Here is a 24840-nt window from a genome sequence, read left to right on the forward strand (position 1 = left end):
ACGCTGTACATGAGACCACATCCCTTGGGGGCCGGGAGCTGTGCAGTCAGACCTGGGTTCAAGTGTGACTCCAGGCATCCCTAGCTGTGCGGCCCTAAGCTGAACCTCAAGGCCTGCTTCCTCATCTGTAAAATTGGGATAATTTTACAGACTGGGACCTGGGTGCTAGTGCTGACATAGTGGATATACAGCATCTAACATATTGCTTAGCACTAAACAGTTATGGCTGGTTCAGGCTCCACCATTCACTGTTGATCTTAGCAAGTCCCTCTTCCTCTCTAGAGCAAAGTTTCCCCATCTGCAAACCGTGTGTGTGGAGGGGGGAGGTGGCTCTGGCAGCTAAAGGGTTAGCTTTGGGCTCAGCACAGTGCAGACATTTTTAACAAACATCAGGCTGCATGTAAGGTAGTGAGCTCCCCGTCACCGCTAGTGCATTGTGCAGAATGCCAGAGCAGGAAGGAACCTCAAATGGCCAAGCCCTTCACCTTGCAAAGGTGACAAAGCAGCTACTTGGGGACACAGAATGATCATATAGGAGGTTAAGCTCCCTGCCTGCCTCTGAAGCCCACTCCACCATCCCACCTACCTGGATGTCCAGAACAGATCAGCTACAGTGCCTGGGTGAGACACTGCCTGGGCTCAGCTATGGGCCGCCACCAACCAGCTGTGTGACCTCGGCAAAGCAGAGCAGCAGCTGTTGCTGGTGGCCCTGAAAGTGGCCATCCGACGGTGATGGGAGTGGGTGGACAAACACCCCAGCCTCCCACCCTTGGCAGGGACACTGCAGGCGTGTGCTGTGCGCAGCTTTCCAAAGCGGCCGGCAGGACGGAGCGGCGGCTGCCCACACCAACACTGTCGGATAACACCCTTTAGTGCCTCCTGCCCTTCTCTGCCTCCTGCCCCACTCCCCAGGCAGTTTCCTGGGAGCACCTCCTAAATCAACTAACTGCACTTGAACCCCTGTCTTGGGGACACCCAAGCAGAGAGAGCAAGTTATTTAACCTCTTGGGCCCGGCTCTCTGGATGGGAAGGTTCCGTGAGTCAGTAGAGACAATGCACTCACCACGGCGCCTGGCAGTGTGCTTGCTTCACTAGTGACGAGAGACACAGAACCTTTATTTACAGAAAACTCCGCCCCTCCCACCCCACCCTCCTCAGCGAATACAAACCCGGGTTTCAACAAGCTCTGAGATGCGCACACACAAGTGCCACTGAAGCCCAGGTCTGGGCCAACGTGCAGGCTGAACGTGCCCAGTGTCGGCGCCCAGAATGCCCAGCTCAGCTGGGTCACAGGCATGAGGCTCTCCCTCTGGCCTCGTGGCTGCCAGCAATGGTATCCATGGGGGTACACACTGGCCCCAAGGGAGCTGGGTGTGTTTATTCTGGGGACCCCACACTTAACAGGAGCCCCCAGCCTTACAGCTGTGCAGGGCTGACAGCAAACTCACCACTTGGTAATCACCCTCTTTTGTGGGCCTGTTACCCCCCTTGACTAAGCAGCCCCCACGGCCCAGATCCTGCCTCCAGCATCAACCTAGTGAAGCTCTGTTGAATGAATGGGCACCTCTGGGCAAATAACCACCCTCCCAGGGCCTCCCTTTCCCACCTCTTTCCCAGGCCTCCCAAGGCCTCCCCTGCTGGCCGGGTTACTTTCTAGGCTCAGTGTCCAAGCCAGTGACATGGCAGCAGCTGGTCCCAGGACTGGGCAAGACACGGGGAGCGAGGGCCTAGATGGACAAAATATGCTTCGGGCGGGCACGATGGGGACAGTACACGGGAGAAGCTGTGGACCGAAGAGGTGGCAACGGCTCCTCCGAGTCTCGGCAACCTGCCAGCAGGGCTGCCTTGCGGGGAGGCGTCCGCAGGCACAGGCAAGGCGCTCACAGCAACCAGGGGGCCGCGCCTAGGATGCACTCGTGCACGTGGGCCCTGCAGGGGGCACGACCACCACTTGGGGGCTCTGGCTCGGGCTCTGAGCCTTGCCGGGGCCAGGCTGGAAGAACAGGGAGGACTTGCCCTCCAGGGGAACCCCACCTGGCAGGGGGTCTGGGTCCCTCAGAGGGCTCACTGGGGGCTCGGACCTGTCTCCACAACGGCAGCCACAGCAGGGGCTGGACACAGCCTGGGCCTGGCCGTGTTCCTCCTGGCTGTCACGCCGCTTCAGGTGGCCACACAGGTGGCAGGTGAGGGCTGAGTAGACAATGCTACTGCCCAGGTCATCCCCCAGGGGGTCTGTAGTCAGCTCCAGGGAGAGCAGGGGCTTCTGGTGGTCCTCCCCCTTTGCCACTGGCTCCACACAGGGGCCCTTGGGGCAGCTGCTTGGGAGGAGTGAGTCCTGAGAGCTGTGAGGTGGCTCCATGTCCAGTCCAAAGGTGAACAGGGGCTCAGGGGCAGGAGCCCCAGGGGGGCCAGCAGTGAGGCTCTGGCAGGGCCTGTAGCACCCCTCCCCGCTGCTGGCCTCAACCCCAGGTGTGCCTGGGCAGGTGGCACCACTGGCGAGCAGGCTGGAGAAGGCCTTGTACCCGGCTGCTCCAGAAGGGCCGCAGCCTGACGACCCACTGCCCAGGGTGCTGCCCTGCTTCACCGCGCACACAAACTCCCGATAGCCGCTGGGGGCGGCCACGGCGGGGGCTGCGGCTGCCCTGTGCTGCAGGACGCTCCGGCGGAGCACCTGCTCCCAGGTTTCTGGCTCAGGCTGGAGTGCAGCGGGTGGCTCAGAGGGCTGGGGAGCAGAGAGGATGTTGGGGTCCCCTCCCCCAAGGTGTTCCGACAGCTGGGCGTCTGAGGCAAGCTCTCCTGCATCTGAGGACTGGCTCAGGAAGTCGCTGAAGCTGCGGTAAAAGGGGTTGTCGGCGACGACGACAGCAGGCATCTCTGGGAAAGCCAGGCAGGCCGGGCTCTGCGTCAGAGGGGCCGACTCCGGGCTGAAAGGCTCCTCCCTTGGTGACTCAGCCCCAGGCATCTGAGCACTCCCACCTTCTGAAGGTGCACTAAGGCAGGACTCCCCCAAGCCCTGCGGGCAAAAGCCCCCATTCTCAGCCCCGAGAAGGTCCAGGAACAGGCTCTCTGTCAGCCGGGCCGCGATGCCCTCCCTGCTATCCTGGAAGCTGCCCCCGCCGCTCTCAGGGGACGGGCAGAAGCTCCCTTTTTCCTGCTCCACTTCCTCCTCCTCCTCACTCTCCACCTGGGCCTCTAGCAGCTCCACGCACTTCACCACGCTGACGCTCTCTGGCGAGAGGATCCTCGTGCTGACCGCCCCAGGACACCACGGTGACTTCCCAGGCCCCTGGGAAGGCCCCTTTCTGGCAGCCTTGGAGGAGCTGTCACCCCTTTCCATGTCGTGGTCTAGCAAACAGGGCAGGAGCTTAGTAAGGCAAGTCTTCCAGTGCCTGCAGAAGCAAAGATGGGTAGGTCAGGGTTCAGTGTCTCCACCTGGAAAACTCCTATTCCTCCTTCACAGCCCAGCTTAGTATCTCCTTGGGCTGATGTCTGCCTATCGCAGGCATGCTCTCTGACTGTACAGCCAAGAACCCACCAGTCTGTGCTACTGCTTCCCTGGGAGCTCCCTGAAGGCAGGGCCTGTGCCTTCCCTTGGGGTGTCTGAAGACCAGCACACAACCTGGTACTTAGTACAAACTCATCTATAAACTAAGGAAAACACTTTGTCAGGGACGATGGTATTTAGAATACTTATCGCCACACAGCCTAACACCAGTTAGAATGGCTGTAGGGTCCTGGGGCTCCTGGCGCCCCGAAGTCCCCTGCTGTGCCAGGTGTAAACCCTTTAGCTACTGGATTGTGGGTAGGCCCAGGAGGCCCTCGGCGGGAGCTAAGGAAGCCAGGGTGGCGGCGGCACACTCAAGGGTTTAGGATAGTGGTATTTGCCAACCAGTGTGCAGTGACTCAGCATTCTCACAGCTGGCACAGCTGCACTGGCAGTCCACTTCACCAGCCTCACTCGGGCTGGACTGTGCACTCCCAAGGGGGTTCAGCCCGTGCCTGACGCACCAGGCGATGCACGGGGCTCAGCCGGCAGCCCACCTACCCAGCCACTCCTCCTCCTGCTGCCCCTTGAAGCAGATGTGCTGAGTGCCAAGGGAGAGAAGGCCTACACGGAGGGGGATGGGGCCCCCTCTTACGACCCCCCGCCCACCACACCAATTCCACCCCTTCCAAATCCACACAGGCTGTGCCCGTGAGGCTCATGTACATACGGACGCTTGGCTGGTTCCTGGCCTCCGGGCCTCTTCCCCCACAGTGACACCTGGAACAGAGACAGCCAATGAGACGCAGCGGAGAGCCCTCCTGGCCCGCCTGGTGCACGGCGATGCTCAGAAAGGAAGCACTGCGAGCCTCAACGCTGAGGGAAGGCTGTGAGCCTTGGCATCACCCGGTCCAAGGTCAGATCAGCTCATTCGGCCCTCTGAGCCTCAGTTCCCTGAGAATTAGTGAGACGACACTAATATTAAGTTGCTGAGGCCAATGGGAAAAATGGCCACAAGTCATCTATAGCTCCTCCCACTGCTTGAATCCAGCCTGGCCATGTGACTTGCTTTGGCCAATAGAATGTGGTACAAGTGACACTGTGCCAACTGGACCAGCCTGCTGGAGGACGAGAGACACATGGCTTAGTCACCTCCATTGCCCCAGGTGACAGCCAGACAACTGCCGACCTGTGAGGGAAGCCACTGGGGACCAGCCAGCCCAGAGAAGACATACCTGGCCTGGCCCTGATCCCCCCACCCAAACCCACTGCTGAGCTGACCTGCAGAAGCAAGAGTACAGACATGGCTGTGGTTTCAACTTAGGTTTGGGATCATTTGTTACACAGCAAAGGCTGACTGATACATAAATGACACTGTGTGCAGGACCCTGTAATATACACTATACATGCATTGCCCTGTTATATAAACACCGCTATAACCCACTGTGGAGGGTGGTGAAGGCTGGCACCAAAGCTCAGGTTGAGTGCTTGGCAAGGCCGCACTTGACTGCTTGTATCTGCAAGGTAGATCAAGGCAGCAGCGACAACAGCCAGGACCCACAGGGGTCAAGAAGGAGATAGTTAACCACAAGCTTCAGCTGAATGCGACTGTGACTTTTGCAGAAGATATATTTACCATTTAGATAGCCTGGGAACGGAGCAATTATGCCTGCAGTTTTTTCCTGAGTCTACAAAACGTCCTTGAGCTTTATCTAACTAACTCTTATAAAATAAACACGAAGACCATGTTCAGGGTCATTGTCTCTCCATCAGAGGACAATGCCCCCACCAGCCCCTAATTTTCCTTAAAACTGTCTGTGTCTTTCTTAATCTCCCATCACCATCCCCCTCTGCCAGGGACCTCCTCCCCACACTGGTCGCGGCAATCCACATGAGAAAACTGAAGCTCAGAGAAGTTAAGACACTTGCTCAAGTCCACCCTGTGGGTAAGTGGCAGAGCCAGGGCTCAAAGCCAGCACCACCGGACTCCAGAGCCTGCCATAGGGTCCCTGGAGAGCTGAGAACCCTCAGACCTTCTAGACAGGACCTGCATCCCCGCCTCCCTCCTTCCTAGAGAACCCTGACGTCCCGGGCAAACCACACAGGCCCTCGCCCTGGGGAAGCTGGCCCCGCCCCCAGCTCCGGGGTGGCCACCTGGTGGGTCTCAGGCACTCCCACTCCTCACAGGGGAAGGGTTTGGGAAGCTGCACGTGACGCAGTTCAGGCCAATGAGGACGAGGAGGGGTTGCTGGCACTTTGGCAGCAATTTCCTGACCGAAAGAGGAAGACACAGGAAACACGTCCTCGCCTCTCTCTCCTGCTGGCCACCTGCCCTGGTACAAGTACCTCCCCAGGAGATGATACGCAGGTGACCTCAGGGGTCATCTCCTCCCAGTGGGGGCGGGGGAAAGAACTCAGACACCAACCTGAGAGGAACCCACTGAAGGCTGAAAAAGGAGCCACGAAAGCAGAGCAGAGGGGAGAGGAAGCAGACCAGAGGGGCTCCTAATGACCACACTGAGCTGTGAGTCCACCTCCTCTGAAATGTCCCTGGCTGCTCAGGAGCCACTCCCGAAGCCGGTGAGTGTCCTCCACGTCCCACAGGTCCCGGATCCCGTTTCCTGATACAGGCAGTCTGGAGCATTGGCACCAACCCACGCTCCTACCTGAGGCTCCTGGATGCCAGCGGTCACGAGGGGGCTGAGGGCTGGGCTGGGGATTTGGTCCCACCACTCCTTAATCCTGAGAAAGGAAAGGGAAAGGTGTTGGTCTCTCCTCCCATAACAATGACCACAGTTGCCAGCTCTTACCAGGGCTCAGAGACCACGTTGATCGGTTTTGGATGCCTCACCCTAGTCCCATGAAATAGGTTCTGCTGCCAGCCCCACTCACAGAGGAGCAGGTTGAGGCCCAGAGGGGGAAGTGCCAGTCAACAGGCAGAAGAGCCGGGCCGTGCTCCAGCATTCTGCCGCCCAGGACAGAGGTCCTCACTCGGCGTCTCCATCCTCAGTGGGAACAAGCCCCAGAGAAGGAGGAGAGACTCAAGCTGCAGGGAATTCTGGGCTTGCCCATCAAAATCCCCTCCACAGAGCAGCAGAGGGCAAGGTGCCAAAGAGAGGCCGGGCTGGCCTGAGACGCTGAGGAAACCCAGGAGAAACAGATTCCTTCAGGCTCCCTGGGTCAGCCTGGAGCCACGGAGAGTCAGCTCCGAGAGGGAAGGTCCTCAGATTCCCCGTGGACGAGCCACTGCTGACTCTGCTCAGTCAGGCAACATGTTTTCACTGAGCACCTACTATGTACCACTCACTGTGCCAGGCTTCAGAGACACAACAGTGAACAAGACAGACAGAAGCCTTGTCCTCACAGACCTTCTAGAAGAGGGAGACAGACAAACAGATACAGACATGAACACATGACACCCCACTAAGTGCCATGGCATTAAGAGCCATGAATAAAAATAAAGAAGGGAATACAGAGGAATGGAGCCTGTGACCCAGGGGACCTCCCTGAGGAGGTGACCTGTGAGTGGTGACTGAAGGTGGACAAGGAGGGATCATGGCGATGCCTGGGGAAGGGCTTTCCAGTAGGGAGCACAGCGAGTGCAAAGGCTCGGAGAGAACTTGCTTGGTGGGTTCAAAGAACAGCGAGGAGACTGGAGAGCCGGAACACGGTGAGTGGGGCTGGGAACGACAGGCGGTGGGGAAACTGAGGCTCAGAAAAGGGGAAAAGACCGGCCCAGCGTGGCTAAGAGGTGTCGGTGACAAGAAGGGCAGCCTCTTGCAATCCTGCACACTGAATGTGCGCCCAGCAGAGCACAGGGCGCCCTCAGCCACCACTGACCCTGACGTGGGGGGCAGGGCTCGCCAGTCCCACTTCAGAGATGGGGGGGGACCGAGGCTCTGAGCTGCCACGCTTCCTCGGGCTCAACCTCACTGGGAACCAGGCTCCTCCTGCCCTCCAGCCCACCGTGATCCGAGACTCTCTTGGGGCCCTTAGAGCTGACGAAGTAAGTCTTCACCACATCCCAGCCCGCAAAAGAGGAGCCCAAGGCGGACGGACAGTCACACAGCTGCCCAGCACCAGGGCCGGAACCCGAACCCCGGTCTCCTGATTCTGTCAGGGAAACTGTCTCGAGTTCTCGTCCTCCTGTCACATGCCCCCCGCTGTCTGCCTAGATCACACCCTGGGCATGATCCACCTCCCTTTGCCAAAGGAAGTCCCTTCCTCAGCCCTGCCCGGGCCAGCTCATCCCCGTCAGGGCCTGCCCTGGCCTCCCCACCTACATCAGCACCTGGAACCTTCCTGCCCTTCCCCTGGTCACACTTCCTTCAGCCGTGGGTTGCCATGGACACGGTGTGGCTATTTGTCCAGCTGACATCTGTCTCCCACAAGGAGCACAGGGTCTTTGTCAGTTTTGTTTCAGCTGTTGCCTCAGTGCCTCGCGCACAGCAGCTGCTCAGTAAACATTTACCGTGGAGCAAAGGATTGCCAGCTGATAAACGAGAGGAGGGACTCCTGCCCACTGCGCACCCCGAAGGGGCCGGCCCGCACTCACTTGATGATGCTGCAATAGCAGGACACGCAGACGACCAGAATGACCATGCAGGCGACGGCAACGCCAAGCTGGAGGTGCTGCTCCCAGGACCCTGAGTAGTCTGGAAGTGGGAGGGAAGCCGTGAGCCTGCATTGTGCTGGGTGCAGCCCGGCTCCACTTCCCAGAGCTGGAGACCCGGCCTCAGGAAAGGGCCCTCCCAGACCCTGCATGATCTGGCCACCACCAAGCCCTCCCGCCTCAACCCCTCCTCCCTCCCTTGTGCTTTGAGCCCCTGTCACACTGGTCCTCGCTGTCCCCTGATCCTCCAAAGCTCAGTGCCACCTCAGGATCTTGAATTCGCTGCTCTCTTTCCTGGAGCATAGAGGTCAAAGGCAGTGATCCTGGACCACCTGAGTCCAGCATCTGACTGCCATATCCTCACTGGTGACCCAGGATGAGCCCCGCACACCCTCTGAGCCTCGGTTCCTCATCGGTGCAGTGGGGGTGACAGTGGCACTCATCTCACAGGGTCGGGCGGGTCACGTGACTGAACCCATTCCGCACCCAGAACAGTGCCCGCCCACCCCCGGGCGTCCTCCGTTACCATCTGCACACGGCCGGCTCCTTCCCGTGCTCACTTCGCTGCCGCCTGCTTGGACCCCCGCACCCTCTCTGCTGGTGCCCCCTCATCACCCCACGCCCCACTCTGCTCCACTTCTTCCCAGACTCACTACCGTCTGGGTCTAGCTCTGATCGCTCTTGGGTTCACTTCTTTATTTCCTGCGTCCCCCTCCAGAACGCCAGTCCCACAAGAACAGAGGCTTCTGTCTGCTTTGGTCACTGCCGATTCTCCGGCATTTAGCGTGGGGCCAGGCACATAGTAGGACCTCAATAAAAAAATACTTGTGGAAATAATGAATGCGTGTCTGGCACACCACACGTGTCCCATACATGCTATTTCTCATTCTTTCCCGTCCCTTCCCCAGGCAACGTTAGAATCAGATCAATTCACCAGAAATTTCCCAAGGGCTTGCTGTGCGCCTGGCCCTGTTCTGGCGCTGGAGACACAGACACAGGGTAGACACTACCCACGGAGCTCACAGCCCAGCGTGGGAGACAGGTGGGTGAAGAGACATCCTCGGAACAAGGTGAGCAGTGGATGGGTGGATGGATTGCTGGGTGGCATCAGAGTACCTGCCAAGCACCACTGTGCCCAGCACCACTGTGCCCAGCACTCTGAAGAATCCGTGTTTCAGTGAATGTTCACAACAGCCTCCACTCTCCCCACTAAGCAGGCGATGCCTGAGGCAGCCTCCCTTTCTCCACCTCCCCCTCTTCTTTGCCAGGTAGCAATGTGCTCACCCTAAGTTTTGGGCAAATCACAGTTGTCCTAGGCCCCTTTCAAGACACAAATTCCCAGCCTCTACTGCAGTTGGAAGAGGCCATGTGACAGCCTGGCCAATGAGATGCAAGGGGAAGTATGCTAGGGAAGCTTCTGGAAAGATTTTTTTTGCTTCCTAATAAGATGAATGAGGTGCATTCCCTTGTAGCAGCTTTTCATTCCCATTGGTCCTTGGGATCTGAGGGTATGTGTAGCAGCCGACTTGGGGCCATGAGGTGACAAATTTACAGATAAAACACTACCATGCTAAGGATGGCAAGAGGAAAGAAGACTTGGGCAACATCACTGAGCTGCTATATAAACCTGGGAAGGTCCACTTGTAAGACTTCACTTTATGTGAGAAAATTTAATATTTCTATTGCAAAAGTCATGTGATAAAGTTGCAAAGTGTTGTTTTAGGGATGCAGCTACTAAGTGAGGGGTTACATTTCCCAGACTCCCTTGCAGCTATGTGTGGCCATGTGGCCAGTTTCACCAATAGAGCGTGAGAGGAAGTGATGCGTGTCGCTTCCAGGCTAAGGCTTTTAAGAAGCGGGTGAGGTCTCCTGGCTCTCATTCCCTTTCTGCTGGCTGGGTGCAGGCAATGGCAGGGCCCTTAGAGACCCTTAACTTGGGGTCCACACACCTCCAACGAGGTTGCAGGTAGAATTCAAGGGTCTGGGAGCTTGGACGGGACAGAAATGACACCTTTACTTTTCACTGACTTCTGACACCTAGCATTTCCTCCTGTTAGGAATGGAGGGATCAAACCGCAGTAAGAGCAGCATCACTCACTCAGTTCCCAACAGAAATCGCAGCTGCCAGACCATGAACTATCCCTTCTGCTCGTCTACTCAGGAAACTTAGTGTTTATGGGAACTGCCACCAGAGCTTGTTTTCACTGTGTCAATAAAGAAGCACATATTTCTAGATAATACATTTAAAAATATTATTGAAATTCCATTTCAATAATATTAGCTTCTCTTGTAACTCTATGTATTTTATTTCATACACTTAAAAATATTATCCTGAGTGGGGTCCACTCCACAGGCTCCACCTGACTGCCGAAAGGAGGGGTCCATGCTACAAAAAGGGTTCATCGTCTTTGCCCTAGAGAATGGTGGGGCCTCCAGGAGGAAAACCGCCCACAGGCCAGCAAAGTTCCTGTCCCACGGCTACCCAGGTGAGAAATACATTTGCACGGTGTTAACGCACGGGCTTGTGGGCTCGTCTGTTCCTGCAGCCCAGCCTCCCTGGCCGGGCCAGTGCACTGGGTCAGTTTGAACCCTGTGCCCTCCAGCTAGAGGCGCCCTCTGACACGGAAACCCAGCTGCTCAGCAGGGGGAGTGTCTGCTCAGAGTGAAAGTGGGGAGGAGAGACTCTGAGTGCTCAGGACTCACAACAGATACTCACGGTTAAGCCACGTGACGCCAGGGCTCCACTCACTCCACGTGCTGTTGTAGCTCTGAGCCCAGGCCCTCACCCTCGCACGGTAGGAAGCCCCAGGCTTTAGGGTGCTGGCTGGGAGGCGGAGGGTGGGCTCCCTGTAGGTCACATCATGGACTGTGCACTGGTGGAGGAAAGGAAGACGTTACTGCGCCAGCTGGGGGAGGGGAACACCAGCTCCCACTCTGGCTGCTGACCTTGGCTGACCCCACGGTGGTTAAGAGCCACCAGCCTGGGTACTTGGTTATTCCTGCAACCCCGGCATCATCTGGCACCTCCACCAGAGTGGCGGGGCACGGGTCCAGACAGCACCTTCCCTTGCCCTCCCAACCCCCACTGACTGGCCACACGGCATGACTGGGCAAGAAAGACTGTTTCCTCATCTGTAAATTGAGGGTAAGGGTCCTCCTGTCACTTTCTGGCTGTGTGACCTTAGGTAAGTGACAAAGGCTCTCTGGTCCCTGATGTCCTCTTCTACAAAATGGGGATCATAAAAGTGCCTACCTCCCAGGGTTGTTGTGAGGATCAAATGGTAAGCCCTTAGGACGGGGCCTGGCACGCAGGGAGTGTGCCAGTGACCTTCCTGAAGCACAGAGTCGCTGTGCCCCTCGCTCTCCTTCGTGGGCTCCCAGAGCCTCCACGGTCCAGCCCAAACTCACTGGCCCCGAATCTCAGCCCCACCCACTGGCCCGCACTGGCGAGATGATGATTAGTACGTGTTGTCTGCTGTCTTTTGTGTTAAAAAAAATTGTGGTGGGCAGACTCTGAGAGTCCCCCACCTTGTAGCACACCCCTGCATGGTCCCACTTCTCCAGTGTGGGTGGGACCTGTGACGTGTTTCTAACCAACAGGTGGTGCAAAGGCGATGGTGTGTGGGACTGCGCCTATGTGGCTGTGCTATGCAAGGCTGCAATCCCAGTTTGCCAGGACACCTCTTTCTGCCCCTGGCTGGCCTGCAGAAGGCCTCCTGCCAAGGGCCAGCCAGAACCTGAGGCTCTCGGCCTGATAGCCCCCGAGAAGCCAAATGCTGCCAACATCACGGGAGCTTGGGAGTGACCCTTCTCCAGCTGAGACTCAGGCGAGATGAGACCTGGCCAACTCCCGGCTGCAGCTGGGGACCCAGCGAGCTGTACCCAGACTCCTGACCCCCCAAAACTGGGGCAGTAACTGTGTGCTGTTGCTATTATGCAGCAGTGGGCTCAGTGGTGGATGAGCACGCACGTTTGCCTGCACAGGCGTACGCCCCCTCTGGAAGGAGACACGTGCCTCAGACCCTCCCCCTGCTCCTGGCAGCCTCCCCGCCCCCCTGGCAAGAGACGGAGCAGTGGTCAGCCTCTGGGAAGAGGAACTGGAGGTTGTTGGTGGAAGAGAAACACATATTCCTTCTAAGTCCTTTTCTATTATTTGAAACTTTTACTTCACATAAATATTACTTTTATTTAAGAAACTTTTATAAAATAAAAAATGAAATAAAGTCTGTGTTCAAGATCAATTCTGCCAGCAGGTGCATGGCCCGAGCCCTCTGCCTGGGGCTCCTCTCCCTGAGGGGCCAATCCCCTTGTGGCTCTCCCTCCGCCTCGGCCCCCGCAGCACCTTCCTGGTGCTGGCAGCTCCCGCAGTTCTGCTCCCGCTTGGGCTGGAAAGCACTGAGGACAAAGGTCTGGCGTAAAGTGAGCTGAGGAGAGGCTATGCAACAAGGAAGCAAAACCTTGACAGGTTGCTGGGGAAACTGGGGAAGCTGGAGCTCCCGGGGAGCTGGGGACAGGGCAGGAGCTGCGCAGACCAGAGCTGAGACGGCAGCACTCTCAGCCTCAGTGTTCCTCGCTCCACACTCGGTACGCTGGAAGCAACAGCTGGACCCACTTCACCGAAGGAACCAAACACCCTGGCGATGAGTGGGACGATGGGAAATGTGTTGTTGCTAAGGAACGACAGAGAAATCAAGCTCCCAAGGAATACTTTGTGGTTGGTTTTTGAAGAAAAGGCCAGGTGTTTGGGAGACCCCTCAGAGAGAGACCCTGGGAGGAGAGACGGCGCGGGCTCTGGAGGTCGGGTCCTGCGGCAGGTGCCAGCCCCGCTCCTCCGGCAGCGGGACCCGACCGGGCAAGGGACCCACCTTTCCAGGCCTCAGCGTCCTCGTCACTGAAATGGAGACGAGCGTCCTGCCTGCAGGGCTTTCACAGCCATCGGTGACGATGTCATGAGGACACAGAACAGGCACACGAGAAACGGTGACCTTGTGACTGTGAGCATGGCCGTTATGGCCTGGAATGGACTGGTGGCCTCATTTCCTGTGTTTTTTGCCCCACATACTCCCCCCTCCCAATAACCCTCAGACATGCCATGAATCTGCATGTCTCCAGGCCTTCGCTCATGTCATTCCTTCTGCCTGGCCCAGTCTTCCCTTCCTCCCTCATCTAGGATACTCCTGTGCATCCTTCAACGCCGAGGCCAAAACTCCACCTCCACCACGGAACCTTGTCTAGAAGTCAGCCAGGACAAAGAGTAGCTCCTTTTCCAAAATCCCACAATAAGCTTCTAGTATCTCTTCTTAGAATTGGCCCCACTCAGTCTGACCCCACAGCTGCTGTCTGCAGTGTTGTAGCAAATACGGCTGGACACCAGTCCAGAATCTGTGCCACTGTGGTCAGGTGCCCACAGCTCAGGGCAGGCAAGCCTCTGTCTCCAGCTCTAGGGTTAATCCTTATTGATCTAAACCAGAGATTTTCAGCTGGTGCACTGCAGGAAGTTTAAGAACACGTAATACCTGACTATTTAGTCAGGGGCACTGACCTCTTTTCCCTTAGACTGTCAAATAAAAAAATGACAACAGCCAACACAACAATAGCTGTCCGGTGTGAATGCCCTGTCTTGAACCGTAAATGTATAGGTCATATAAAAGAGTTGCATCTTATTGGTCGAGTTGCATCATAAGGTTAAGTCCGACTGGTTAATTCTTGGTAACAGACATTCTAATATACAAAAACAGGCACCTGATTTTCTAGAAAGTCACTTTGGAGCAAAAAGGGTAGGTAATGACTATTTTTTAAAATAAATCAAAATTATACTTTTTAAGTAAGATCGGCAAAAAGTATATTTTTTGGTGTGCTGCAGAATTTTAGTAATTAGTTATGTGTACATGAAATGGAAAAGGTTGAAAATCGCTGGTCTAAACCAATTGTGGCCATCTATCCCTAGCCTTTGATTGGTTAGAGAGGAGCATGTGACCAGCTCTGGCCAATGACAAATACGAGGAATTCTTCAGGTCCAGCTCTGACCTTGGGAAGGGAGCCATGGGGGAGGAATGCCTCAGCAGGCTCTGCCCTACCAGCAACAGGAGAAACTGGACCTGGAATTCTGAGGCCTGGGGTGGCCTGAGCGCCTATAGGCCCACTGACCAGTTCTGGCCACTGGCTGGAGTCTGGTGCCAGGTCCTAAACCAGGCTGCGTTCCAGCCAGCCCAGTCCCTGTTCCCCCTCCCCGGAGTCTCCTTTGGGGAACCACCCCCCTCATTCTCAGCCCATCTGGCTTGGGTGGAGCTGACCACACCTGCAGGCCCAGAGATGGGCACGTGACTCACCCCTGGCCAACCAGAGCATGGCACCAGCACCCTCTTTCCTGCCCACAGCTGGGCCCAGTGACCCAAGCCCAGGACTCTTGTTAGGACTCTCTGGAAAGAAAAATTTTTCCCACTGCAGCCTTGGGACCTAGGCCTGGAGCTGCTCGTGGGCACGGTGGCCATGTGAAGGCAGAGCCTGCCTGAAAACGAAGCCAACGCAGAATAAAGCCAGGCCAAGCAATAGGTAGACTCCTGGAAGCTGGGTCCAGCCAAGATAGGCAAATCCGTCCCTTGTTTGGACACTTCTCTCCCGTCCAGGCTGCACCCTGAACAGGCACAGGACGCAGGAAGACTAATGGACAAAACCGGACCCGCCTCTTCCCTTGGCATCTGTGCCCGCCCCGCCAAGTGCTCCCTGAGCCTCACAGTGCACGGGCCCCACTCCTGCTCCCGGCCCACATCCTGGCCCAGGGCCGAGAGGGAACCACAGCTGAGAGATGGGAATCCACACCCACCACCTCCCTGGCTTGGCCAGGAAGAGAAGCAGCAGCAACGGAAGCTGGTGTGGGGGCATCCTACATCTGCAACCCGTGTCCTGGCGGCTGACGGCAGGCCAGCCGGGGCCCAGTAGGAAGGCATGGCCCAGCGCGGGCCCTCGACAACTCTGACGGAGGGCGTTACAGGCCAGGGTGGGGGAGGGTGAAGCTGATGGGGATTTCAAGGCCTGTGGCCGCAGAAGAAAAGGAGGAGGGTGTCTATGACATTCCTCGTGCTGGGCATGGGGTCTGTCACCCACTTTGTGCTCTCAGTAGCCCTACGGAGTGGTAGCCTCGTTATCCCCAGGGTAGAGATGAGGAAACTGAGGCACAAGGAGGTTAAGGGACACGCTCAAGATCACACAGCCAGCAAGTGGCCGGGCAGGTATCAGAGCCCAGCACTGCGGGGCGCGGGGACGGAGGCGTGCGATGTCCTCCGGCGGAACGTCCCAGGGGAAACATGGTGGCGGGAAGGGACCTCCACCCTCCAGAGGGGCTGAGCCCTCCCTGCGTGCGGCCTGCCGTCAGTCACTTCACCCATAAGTCAGCTCTGCGTGTGCAGAGCGCCAACACGCTCCTTTAAAAAGGGGCCACTGCCTCTGCTTCAACTGGAACGCAAGCATCGGATGCCAAGGGTGTCTCGGAAAAGTAAATGCAGTGAGAGCCCGGCGAGACGGCTTGGCTTTACATTACGGCCAAACCTGTTTTCTGGGGGAAGGGTCTGAGCCCGCAGCCTCCCACCGTGGCACGGAGGATGAGCAGCCCTGTCTGCTCGGCCGAGACCCCCCTCACCAGTCAGGGTCGGAGGGAGACGATGCTGAGCGACTGTCTCGCTGTGGGACTCGGTCCTCTAAGCCTGTTCCCGAAATCCCAGTGTCCCTCCTGGCCCCTGGGAAACACAGACGTGGCCCAGAGCCTTCCTCTGCAGACGGGCAGCAGGCCCAGAAATATCGCCCCTTCTCCACACACTGGGCATCGGGCGAGGGGTGGAGGGGCTGGCCCGGCACAGAGCCCGGGCAGAAGCTGGGACTCTGGTCCTGGCTGCTGTCAGTGCAGCTGTCCTCTCCGCGTCCCACCCCCGGGCCTGCGTCTCCACCCACCTGAGTTCCCAGAGGTGCTGCAGAGCCCCCACAGGGCCACTCACCGACGCTGGGTCGTCTTCATCTGAAACGCTGACCTGGTAGGAGAGCTCGGTGTCCAGGTAACTCTTAGGAGGGTACGGGTTGCCCCAGCGCAGCCACCACGAGTGGGAGTCGTCGTCGGCGTCGACTGTGAGGTTCACGGGGGCCCTGGGCTTCACTGCGGAGAAGCGGCGTCTGGTCAGGGCCTGTCGCCCGCAGGCCCCGGCCCGAGGGGCTTCCGGTGAGCACCGCCTTCGTGTGGCACGTCTGTACGGTGCCATGCAGCCCCGGTCACGACGGAGGCACGGCCCCGACACTCATGCTAACGCTGCTGCCGTGACCGCCTCCCTCCAGCGACCTCGGACTGTGCCCACCGAAGGTCCCCGAGCTTTGGCGTCCCCTCTGTCGTCCTGCACACTGTGGCCACACCTGTGTGCTGTTATTCACTAAGTGTTTCTCTTTATTTTGATTCATGTGTTAAAAAACGTAGTCTCTTTTTAAGCAATCAGATCAGTGAGATCACAAGTATATAATGTGCATCAAAATCAACATCCATATGTAAGAATTATTTTATTTTGTGGGTCTGTTCACGGGTCAGTTTAGATACCCCCAGCCACTAGCAGGATGAGCGGGCCCTTCAGGAACTGCTGATGGAGTGGTGGAGGCTGTGAGCTCTATGAGACCTGCCAGATTCCTCTGCTGCTTAGTAGCTGTGTGACCTTAGGCGGATTACTTGCCTTCTCTGTTCTACAGTTTACTCAACTGCAAAATGGGGATAATAACTGTCTTCTGGAAACCGAGGCTCAGAGAGGTAATGTGACTCACCCAAGGACACACAGTGATGGATGGTGCTTTGAACTCCTGCCACCCACCCCGAGAGCTCCTGGGGATGCCTGCAGGGACTCCGGGAGGCAGGACAAGGTCAGCCTTCCGAGGTCCAGGCTGCCTGAAGCAGCAGTGGAGCGGCCCACAGAGGGTGGAAGGACAGCTCCCCCTTCAGTTTCTGATCTGCAGCAAGTATGTCTTCTGTCCAACAGGCCTGCTCTCCACATCCCAATCAGGGCTCTTAAATTCCGGGGCTGAAACAGCTGAGCTGAAGGGGGCCGGATGTACTGCTGAGCCCAGCCCCATTTCAAAGATGGGAGGACCACGGCCCAGAGGAGAGCGAGAACCCCACCAAGTTTAGGAAGTGGCAAGAGGCTGCTGGCGCCTTCCCTGATCCCGAGCCCAGCCAGCTTGGGAGCACCGAACTCCGCCCGGCCTACTCACCATGCTTGCTGGGCTGGAAGGAGCCATTCCAGAGCAGCTGCTTCCCAGCCCACAGGCCCAGCTGATAGGTGTCCTCACTGACCACGTCGTCCATCAGCACATCGCACAGGCACACTGTGCTTTCTCTGTTCTCGGGGACGCACGTGTGGTTTCTGCAGACACAGGGCTGTGTGAGGCGGGCACGCACACCTGGGTGTCCCCAGGACATGCCTCGAGCAAGCACATGCTCTTCCAGTTTCCTGGTCGTCCCGCCTCAAGGGCAAGATCAGGGGACTTGGAAGCAGAGCAGCCAGGGTGAGTGGTGGGGCCAGTGGACCAGGATGGCCCTCCCTGCTGGCCACAGCCCCCACCACACCCACCATGGACTCTTACACACCCCTGGCCACAGCCTTGGCCCCAGGACTCAGCTCATCACTAGAAGCCAGTGCAAGGGAAGAAGCCGTGGCACTGAAGAATTCGTAACAGCCTACATGTGCGTTCCAGCCACCCCCTCTGGGGAGCACGGCCCCCCAGTGCACAGAGGACTGGGGCGCATGCCCTGTGCACCACACCTCGACCCCAAAGTGCCTCCCCAAACAGCCGGCCCCACGTCTCGTGCGCGGGGCCAGGGGCAGCAAACGTTTTCTGAAAAGGGCTGGACGGCACGTGCTCTGGGCTTTGGGAGTCACAGCTTTTCTGTCCCAACTACACAGCTGTGCCGACCTAGCACAAAAGCAGCCACAGACAACGCAGAAGCGAATGGGTGTCAACACTATTTACAAAGCCAGGGGGTGGGCCCGCTGTGGCTCACGGGCCCTAGCTTTCCCTCTCTGGTCCCTCTGGTGGACCACCGTGCACAGAAGCACCGCCCACCCACCTTAGCGCACCTAGGAAGACCACCTGTGTCAGTGCGCCCTCGCTCCAGGGTGGCCCCGCCCCTGTGCGCCCGACCACGTCCTGGGCACCGCCTGTCACGGTGCCCCGTGTACACGGGTCGCCCCAGTGAGCCACAGGGAACGACGGGCCCCATGGCCCACAGTGAACCCCACCACTAATTCTGAGCCCCGAACAGCGGTCTGGTCCAGCAGGTCTGAGAGTGGCATGGGGACCCACGGGACCAAACCGCTTTCATAGTCACACTAAGTGTCATCTGCCGTTTTACTCTCTCTCACAAGCATGTTGTAGGGTTTACAGAGGCTACGTGGCATGTTATGATGTCTTTGATCTGATGGCGTGTGTGCTGGTGTGATTTAACTTTTCTGTTTTAATTCCTTATCAGGAAAACATCGATAGCTATAAGCCAGCGGCCCCCAACCTTTTTGGCACCAGAGAGCGGTTCACTCGCTCGCCGGCTGCTCACCTCCTGCTCTGCGGCCAGGTCCCTAACAGGCCATGGACCGGGACCAGTCTGCAGCCCAGGGGCTGGGGGCCCTGCTATAAGCTCCCTAGACAAAAGCTTTTGGGGCCCTGGCAAACTTCTAAGCATGTGCGAGTCCTGAGGCTGCAGGTTCGAGAACTGCTGGTGCGGCCCAGCGCTCCACCCGCAGCCGCAAGCCACACAGCGCCCTCGGGGACAGCGCCCTCGGGGAGCCACACTCAGCCCCAGGCCCTCCAGGGCACTGCCCGGACCAGGCGAACTCCCAGCGCCAACCTCGCTGCCCGCCCCGCTCCCGCACAGGCTTACTCAGAGATCAGAAAATCCAGCTGGTGGGTGAGGCGGAGCTCAGCGCTGCAGTTGGTGGGGCTGTCCACCCTCCACTCGCAGGTGAAGGTGCTGATGTAGTCGGAGAAGCAGGTGGGCCGATGCAGAACCTGCACACTCCCTGGGGAGACACAGGGGTGCTCTGAGCAGCCGGGGCCCAACCAGCAAGAGGGACCCGCCCCACCGGGGCAAGGCGCAAACCAGCCCGAACAGGACTGAGGGGCCCATCACAAAACCCAGAACCCACAGCCCCAGGCACGGTCAAGCGCTGGTCCTCACAGAGTGGGGCCAGGACCGGAGCTCCTGGAGCCTCTCAGCTGGCACTGAGGTGATTCTGAAGCTGAAGAAATACCCTGGGGTGCAGGGTCCATTACAGGGGGTACCCCAAATGCAGCTTTCTGTTGTGCAGTTCAACTACTTGCCCTTGGCCAAGTTAAAGGGAAAATACCCTGCAGGCTCAGGGGCGCCACCTGCCCACTCCCCACCCCCTCCTCTTCTCCACCCTGCTCTGAGCTCAGGGGCTGACCCCCAAGACCTCACCACCCAGGTGCCCTCGTCCCCTGGCTTCTTGTTGGGTTCGGCCAACGTCAAAGGGCAGCATGAGAGGTGGGGGGGGGGCTTCCTCCAGGCAGTCAGTGGCAGGGCTGGATTCGAACCTGGCAGGACGCCTGTTGGGTTTGCCAAACCGTCTGGGGACCACCATGCCAGACCAGCCGGCACCTGACTGGTGGGCGCCATCACGCTCCAGCGGCTGTGTCCGGGCACCAGCCCCGCCGCGGCCGTTGGTTTGCTCTTGTTCTCTGGGCGAAGGACTAGCCGTGTTCTGGAGAGTCTTTGATGTCTCATGAACGTCTCAGACTCTCCTCCTGGTTCCCTGCTCCCCAAAACCACGCCCCTCTGTGCCTCAGAGCCAACAACCATGTCCCTCCTGGCCGCTCAGCTCAGAACTCCTGAGAGGCCTCTCCCTCTCTCACCCCTTCCCCATCTGTCTTCAGATCTCCTCTGCTGGGCCGAGCCACCAGCTGCTGGGGCACCTCCTCCCCGGCCCCCGGCCCCCACCCTGTGCTTGCAGACACAGGGTCCCTTTAATGCAAAGGTCACACTGCCCCTCTGCTCACACCCTGCAAGGTCCTTCCAGACTCAGTCACCCGGCACCGGCACCATGCCGGCCTGCTCTGGCTCCTCCCCGCTGAGCTCCTGCTCCCCAGACATCTGTGTGGCCCCCTCGTCCTTCCAGCCTCTGCTCCACTGTCATGCAGGAGGCCTTCCCGGGGGCACGTGTTTTAAACTGCTGCCCTCCCCTCGACCCGCATTCCCGGTCCTCCCTACTCTGTACTGCAGGGTCCGGCACAGACAACGCCCCTTTTTACTACAAAATCTTTTATTACAAAGTCATAAGCATGTGCTTCTGCCACATAACACTATCACACTCAGGCACACCACATGGTATTTTAGGTGAAATGTGCACATTAAAACTATGAATCACTACACCCACAGGTTTCCCCTACCAACCACACGCAAGCAGGCCTTACTTCTGCCGGACACTGTGTACTGTCGTCCTCCTAACTAACGATCTTTAGGATGTACTTATAACCAGGGCCATCTGCCCTGGCTGTCTCCTCCCACTACAATGTGATCTCCTCGAGGCCTCCTCTTTGTTTTGCTCACTGAGCGCGTGGCCGGAGCGGGCAGATGAGAGGCGGTGACTTACCGGAGCCTGCCGCCCACGCCAGGACCAGGCAGCTCACGGGGAACGTGAGCCCAGAGCCGAGCCGCCCCATTGGGAGATCCTAAGGCACCTGCTGAGGGAAAGTGACCCAGTTAGTGCCGACTCGTGGTCCCCAGGACCCCCGTCACCCCGAGCACAGCCTCCAGAACTCGCCTCACTCCGGACACAGCTGTGCCCGCCTGCCACAGAGTCTCTGCTGACACCCAGCCCTCCGCGTCCCCCGGAGGTGTGCGGATAACCACAAGACCCAGCCCAGGCACACAAGGCCCAGAGCGAGAGCCACGAAACGCCTGTCCCAGGAGATGCTTGGGGCACGTTGAAAGAACAAGTCCCTCGGCCTGCTGAGTCTCAGCGCCCCCACACTGGCGGAAGTCCACAGTGCACGCCTGCATGTGGAGGCTGACAGGCCCTGCAGTGAGGGAAGGTCCTTTTCTTCGCTTGTCTCAGTGACGACCAAATTAATTTCCATACCCAACCTTCACTTCTGCGTGTGTGTCAAAACCCTAGTTAACCCCCCGAGGATTTGCAATTCCTTGAAACACAGTCGGAAACGCTGGCCTAGCCGCTTGGCCTCACAGAGCAGGTTCCATGGCTGAGGGCGCACCCACACGGGGAAGGGTCAGGCGGCCACTCAGAATGAGGCCGACTGCATTAGCGGCCCGATTCTTCACTCCTGCGTCCAAGTGACCTCACGGTGTGGCCCCCTGCCCCGGTCAGAGCGTTCTCCCTGCCCTGGGGCGCTGGGCTCGCCACGTGACCCGCTTTGGCCAGCGGAGTGTCAGCCGGGGCACGTACACAAGGCCCCTCAGCACCACACTGCCTGGAGAACGCGCCCGGGCCAGCCTGGTGGGGGCGGGGCGGGGCGGGCCAGTGCTGGCAGTCTCCTCCTGCTTCAGACAACAGGCAGTGTCCCCGGGGCGTGTGAGCGGGTCACACAGCAGCAGGGCTGAGCTCAGATGCGTGTGGGAGCCCACGAGACCGGCCACGCCCGACACTGGCCCCGCAGTCGGGCCGAGTGAGTGCCCCGTCCGTGGCCCTGAGGCTCTGTGCCCGTCTGTCACTCAGCATTGGTGCCGGTGCCCGTCATCGCCCTGACCCGGACGTCTAACCCCACAGGTGACCCCTGCATTCCGTGGTTTGTATCCATGCAATCGGTGGAACCCTGTCCCTCCCTCATTTTGTTAATGACATCGCACAAGACATGGCTGGGGAGTAAACATGAGGAGGTGCAGACACCCAAGAGGAAAACACAAGTCAAATCGCCAAATCGCAAGGCCCAGCCCTAACCCCACTCACACATGAACACCCATCCTTTCAGAAGCTACTATGAGTACAGGGAGAAAAACATGAATTTTATTTACTGAAATAGCAGCACCCTCCACATACGAAAACTTACATTTTAAACCTACTATATTGTTAATATCACTTCATGCCACAAAATTTAGAGCCACAGCACTGGACTTCATCCGTTTTATCCCTCGTGTCACCCAGCTGTGCCCAGTGGGTTTCTGGGCCGCCCCCGGGGCACCACCACCACACCGCTCTGCTCAGTGCCTTAAATTTAACACCTGCTGTCCTTTGCTCATTATGAACCTTGAGCAAGCTGCTACACTCCTCCGGGCCCAAGTTTCCATGTCACTGGCAGGGCTGCGAGGACTGAGGGAGCTGACAGCTGTGGAGGCCTCAGACCGTGACCTGGACACAGGCACGGCTCCAGCAGGGTTGCCACTCATCACTGCTAAGGAAAATGCTCGGGAGCAGAATCCCAATGGGTCAAGGGGCATGCACTCCCCCCACACCCCTAGCACGCGACGCCAAACGTCCTCTGCAGAGCAATGTCCCAGGGCACATTCCCGAACACGCTGACAACGCCCACCCACAACCCCCCTTGGGTTTCTGTCCTGGGGTCATATTCAGAAAGGCTGACGCCGGACCTCCTCCTGCTGCTTGGTAGCTACGTGCTGTTCCGACAGTTACTGGGTTTCGGACTTTGGCTGCTCCATCTGCAACGCGGAAGTGATGCCCAGATCAGGCTCTCAGGCGTCCTGCCGAGGGAAGGCAGGTGTGGACCCAAAGCACTCTGCACAGTGTCTGGAGCACGGGAAGGGCTGAAGGCCACAGCAGGAGCCCCCAGCCCCCATCGGACGCTCTCCAGGGACTTCATCCCACTGGAAGGATCCACCCAGCCGGGCGCCTCCCGCCCCCGAGGCTGTGCCTGGCACTCCTGCCGCCCGCATGCCTTCACTCCCTGCTGCTCCTCAAACACACCCACTCATTCCCACCTCCACACCTGTCCACTCCTGTCCTTTTCACTCCCATTCCCCCCTCAGCCTCTCTCTCTTACTTGTCTAGTCACAAGGAATAAATCAACCCCCAATACTCCAGTACACTCTCCTGGACAACCACAATGCAACCGTCACAATCAGGAAACCGCCCTGGATGCACGACAGCCACCTGGTCCACTGGCCGTTTCCACGCTGCTAACTGCCTCAATGGCGCCCTCTACGGGTCAGGACCTAGCGGTGCTTCTGACGGCCACGCCCTCCCAGTGCCCAGGCCTTAGCTGCTAAATACAACTCTGCTCTTAGAGAAGCGGCCGACTCCAAGCCCGCACTTCTCTCTGTGCCAGGAAGTTAGGAGGTGTCCCAAGAACGCTGGGGACATGTTCAAAGGACACAAGTGTCAGCTCAAATGGGTGCCCACTGGCTCGAATGGGCACAACTGAAGCGTCACAGTCAGTGTGACCCCAGCGTGAGGACAGGGACGCAGGAGTCCCTGCGGTGGGGGCGCCCATGGGAGGGACTGTTCTTTTCACCATGGCAGCCTCTGTCTCCCCACAAACCCCGTATTAATTATTTACTAACTAACGAGTCAAAATCATTCACACTATAATTTTCTGTGCTTTGTGTATATGATTGTACATCACTTTATGTGGAGAGCCTGGCAGGCACCACCTTGACGGAGTGGCCGAAGCTGAATCACCAGGAACGGGACGGATCAAGTCACCGCTGCTCTGGTGTCCCTGCCCCAAGGCCACAAACCCCAAGGGAGCATCAGACAAACCTAAACCGAGGGGCAGGTTTGTGCCCTTCAAACGTGCCAGAGGGTAAAGGGCGCGGGGTGCGCAGAGAGCTGCTCCTCCAAGTGGCCGCCGCCCGGGGGCCAGCAGCCGTCCTGTTCACAGCCGCGCTCCGGCCCATGTCGGTGCCTGGCGTCCAGCACACGCTCGGTGTATGTCTGTGATTCGGTCACTTAGGACAGGATGTGGGGCCCCTGACGGACTCAGCACGGGCTGGAGAGCTCTCCCTGGGGGTGACTGGGTGGTGGGTCTGTGACGTCCTTTTCCTCTGCAAAGTCCCATAACTTTCCTTCCACGACTTCGCAGATGCCCACAGCATCCTGTGGCAGAGATGGCAAAAATGCCACTGAGCCACAATTTGTAACCAAGAGAAACAGGGAGGCCAAGCTTCCTGTCCAAGGTCATACAGCAGAAGCGCTATCGTGGTCAAGTCCTCCAAAAGGGTGGACTGAAACATCACATAGTCGGCAGTCAGGGTGTCATCTCTGGTCTGACTCTGAGGGCACGTCCAGCTGTGAGCACACGCATGGTGCACACACGCACACACACACACGCCACAGCCCGACACCAGCTGGCTTCCCAGGGCGCAGGCGCTGTGTTTCAGGAGAAGCCGTGGCACACACGCAAACAGAGGAAAGGCCTCCCTGAATGTAAAATGGAACAGAGGACAAGGTAAAGGAATTAAAAGGAGTAATTATCAAGTGACCCACCTCAAACAGGTGGCAAGAGGAAGCAATGTCAAGTTTGCACCTCAGTCATGGATTCCCTACCTGCTGGAGTTGGGAGGAGTCTCAGGGGTATGCTGCTGAGCTCAACTGCCAATCTGAACAGGGCTGCCCTGCAAATATCCCATCTCGGACATGCTGCAACCCAGTGTCTGCTTGCACTCCTCCACGGACGGGGCGCTCATCCCCAGGTCATGGTTGATCAGAGCCTGACTATCGGAAATAGCTTCCTTATGTTGAGCCTTGGATTTGTGCAAATAAAATCCTATTGTCAAGTACTCACATTGTGCTCGACA

At 58.1% G+C, this 24840-nt stretch overlaps 1 protein-coding gene across 4 annotated transcripts in view; it reads right to left on the reverse strand.

Moving 5' to 3' along the window:
- Positions 1 to 339: 339 nt before the first annotated feature.
- LOC114512581 (interleukin-4 receptor subunit alpha-like) overlaps positions 340 to 24840 on the reverse strand; it is a 40197-nt gene continuing 15696 nt past the window's right edge. Inside the window, exons 1-10 of one of the 4 annotated variants that reach the window (XM_036021353.1) lie at positions 20894 to 20963; positions 20723 to 20810; positions 18994 to 19132; positions 17331 to 17482; positions 16085 to 16239; positions 10813 to 10969; positions 8040 to 8139; positions 6151 to 6226; positions 4215 to 4264; positions 340 to 3389 (exon numbers count right to left, since the gene is read on the reverse strand). In XM_036021353.1, the coding sequence (XP_035877246.1) occupies positions 1904 to 3389; positions 4215 to 4264; positions 6151 to 6226; positions 8040 to 8139; positions 10813 to 10969; positions 16085 to 16239; positions 17331 to 17482; positions 18994 to 19132; positions 20723 to 20792 (2385 nt within the window). In that variant the 5' untranslated portion in view covers positions 20793 to 20810; positions 20894 to 20963 and the 3' untranslated portion in view covers positions 340 to 1903. Of the gene's footprint in view, positions 3390 to 4214; positions 4265 to 6150; positions 6227 to 8039; positions 8140 to 10812; positions 10970 to 16084; positions 16240 to 17330; positions 17483 to 18993; positions 19145 to 20229; positions 20316 to 20722; positions 20814 to 20893; positions 20964 to 24840 lie in introns of those variants that run through there. The other 3 variants (XM_036021352.1, XM_028531516.2, XM_036021354.1) reach the window with 3 other exon arrangements.

The sequence above is a fragment of the Phyllostomus discolor genome, chromosome 3, assembly GCF_004126475.2.
Source record: "Phyllostomus discolor isolate MPI-MPIP mPhyDis1 chromosome 3, mPhyDis1.pri.v3, whole genome shotgun sequence".
NCBI classification, from domain to species: domain Eukaryota; kingdom Metazoa; phylum Chordata; class Mammalia; order Chiroptera; family Phyllostomidae; genus Phyllostomus; species Phyllostomus discolor.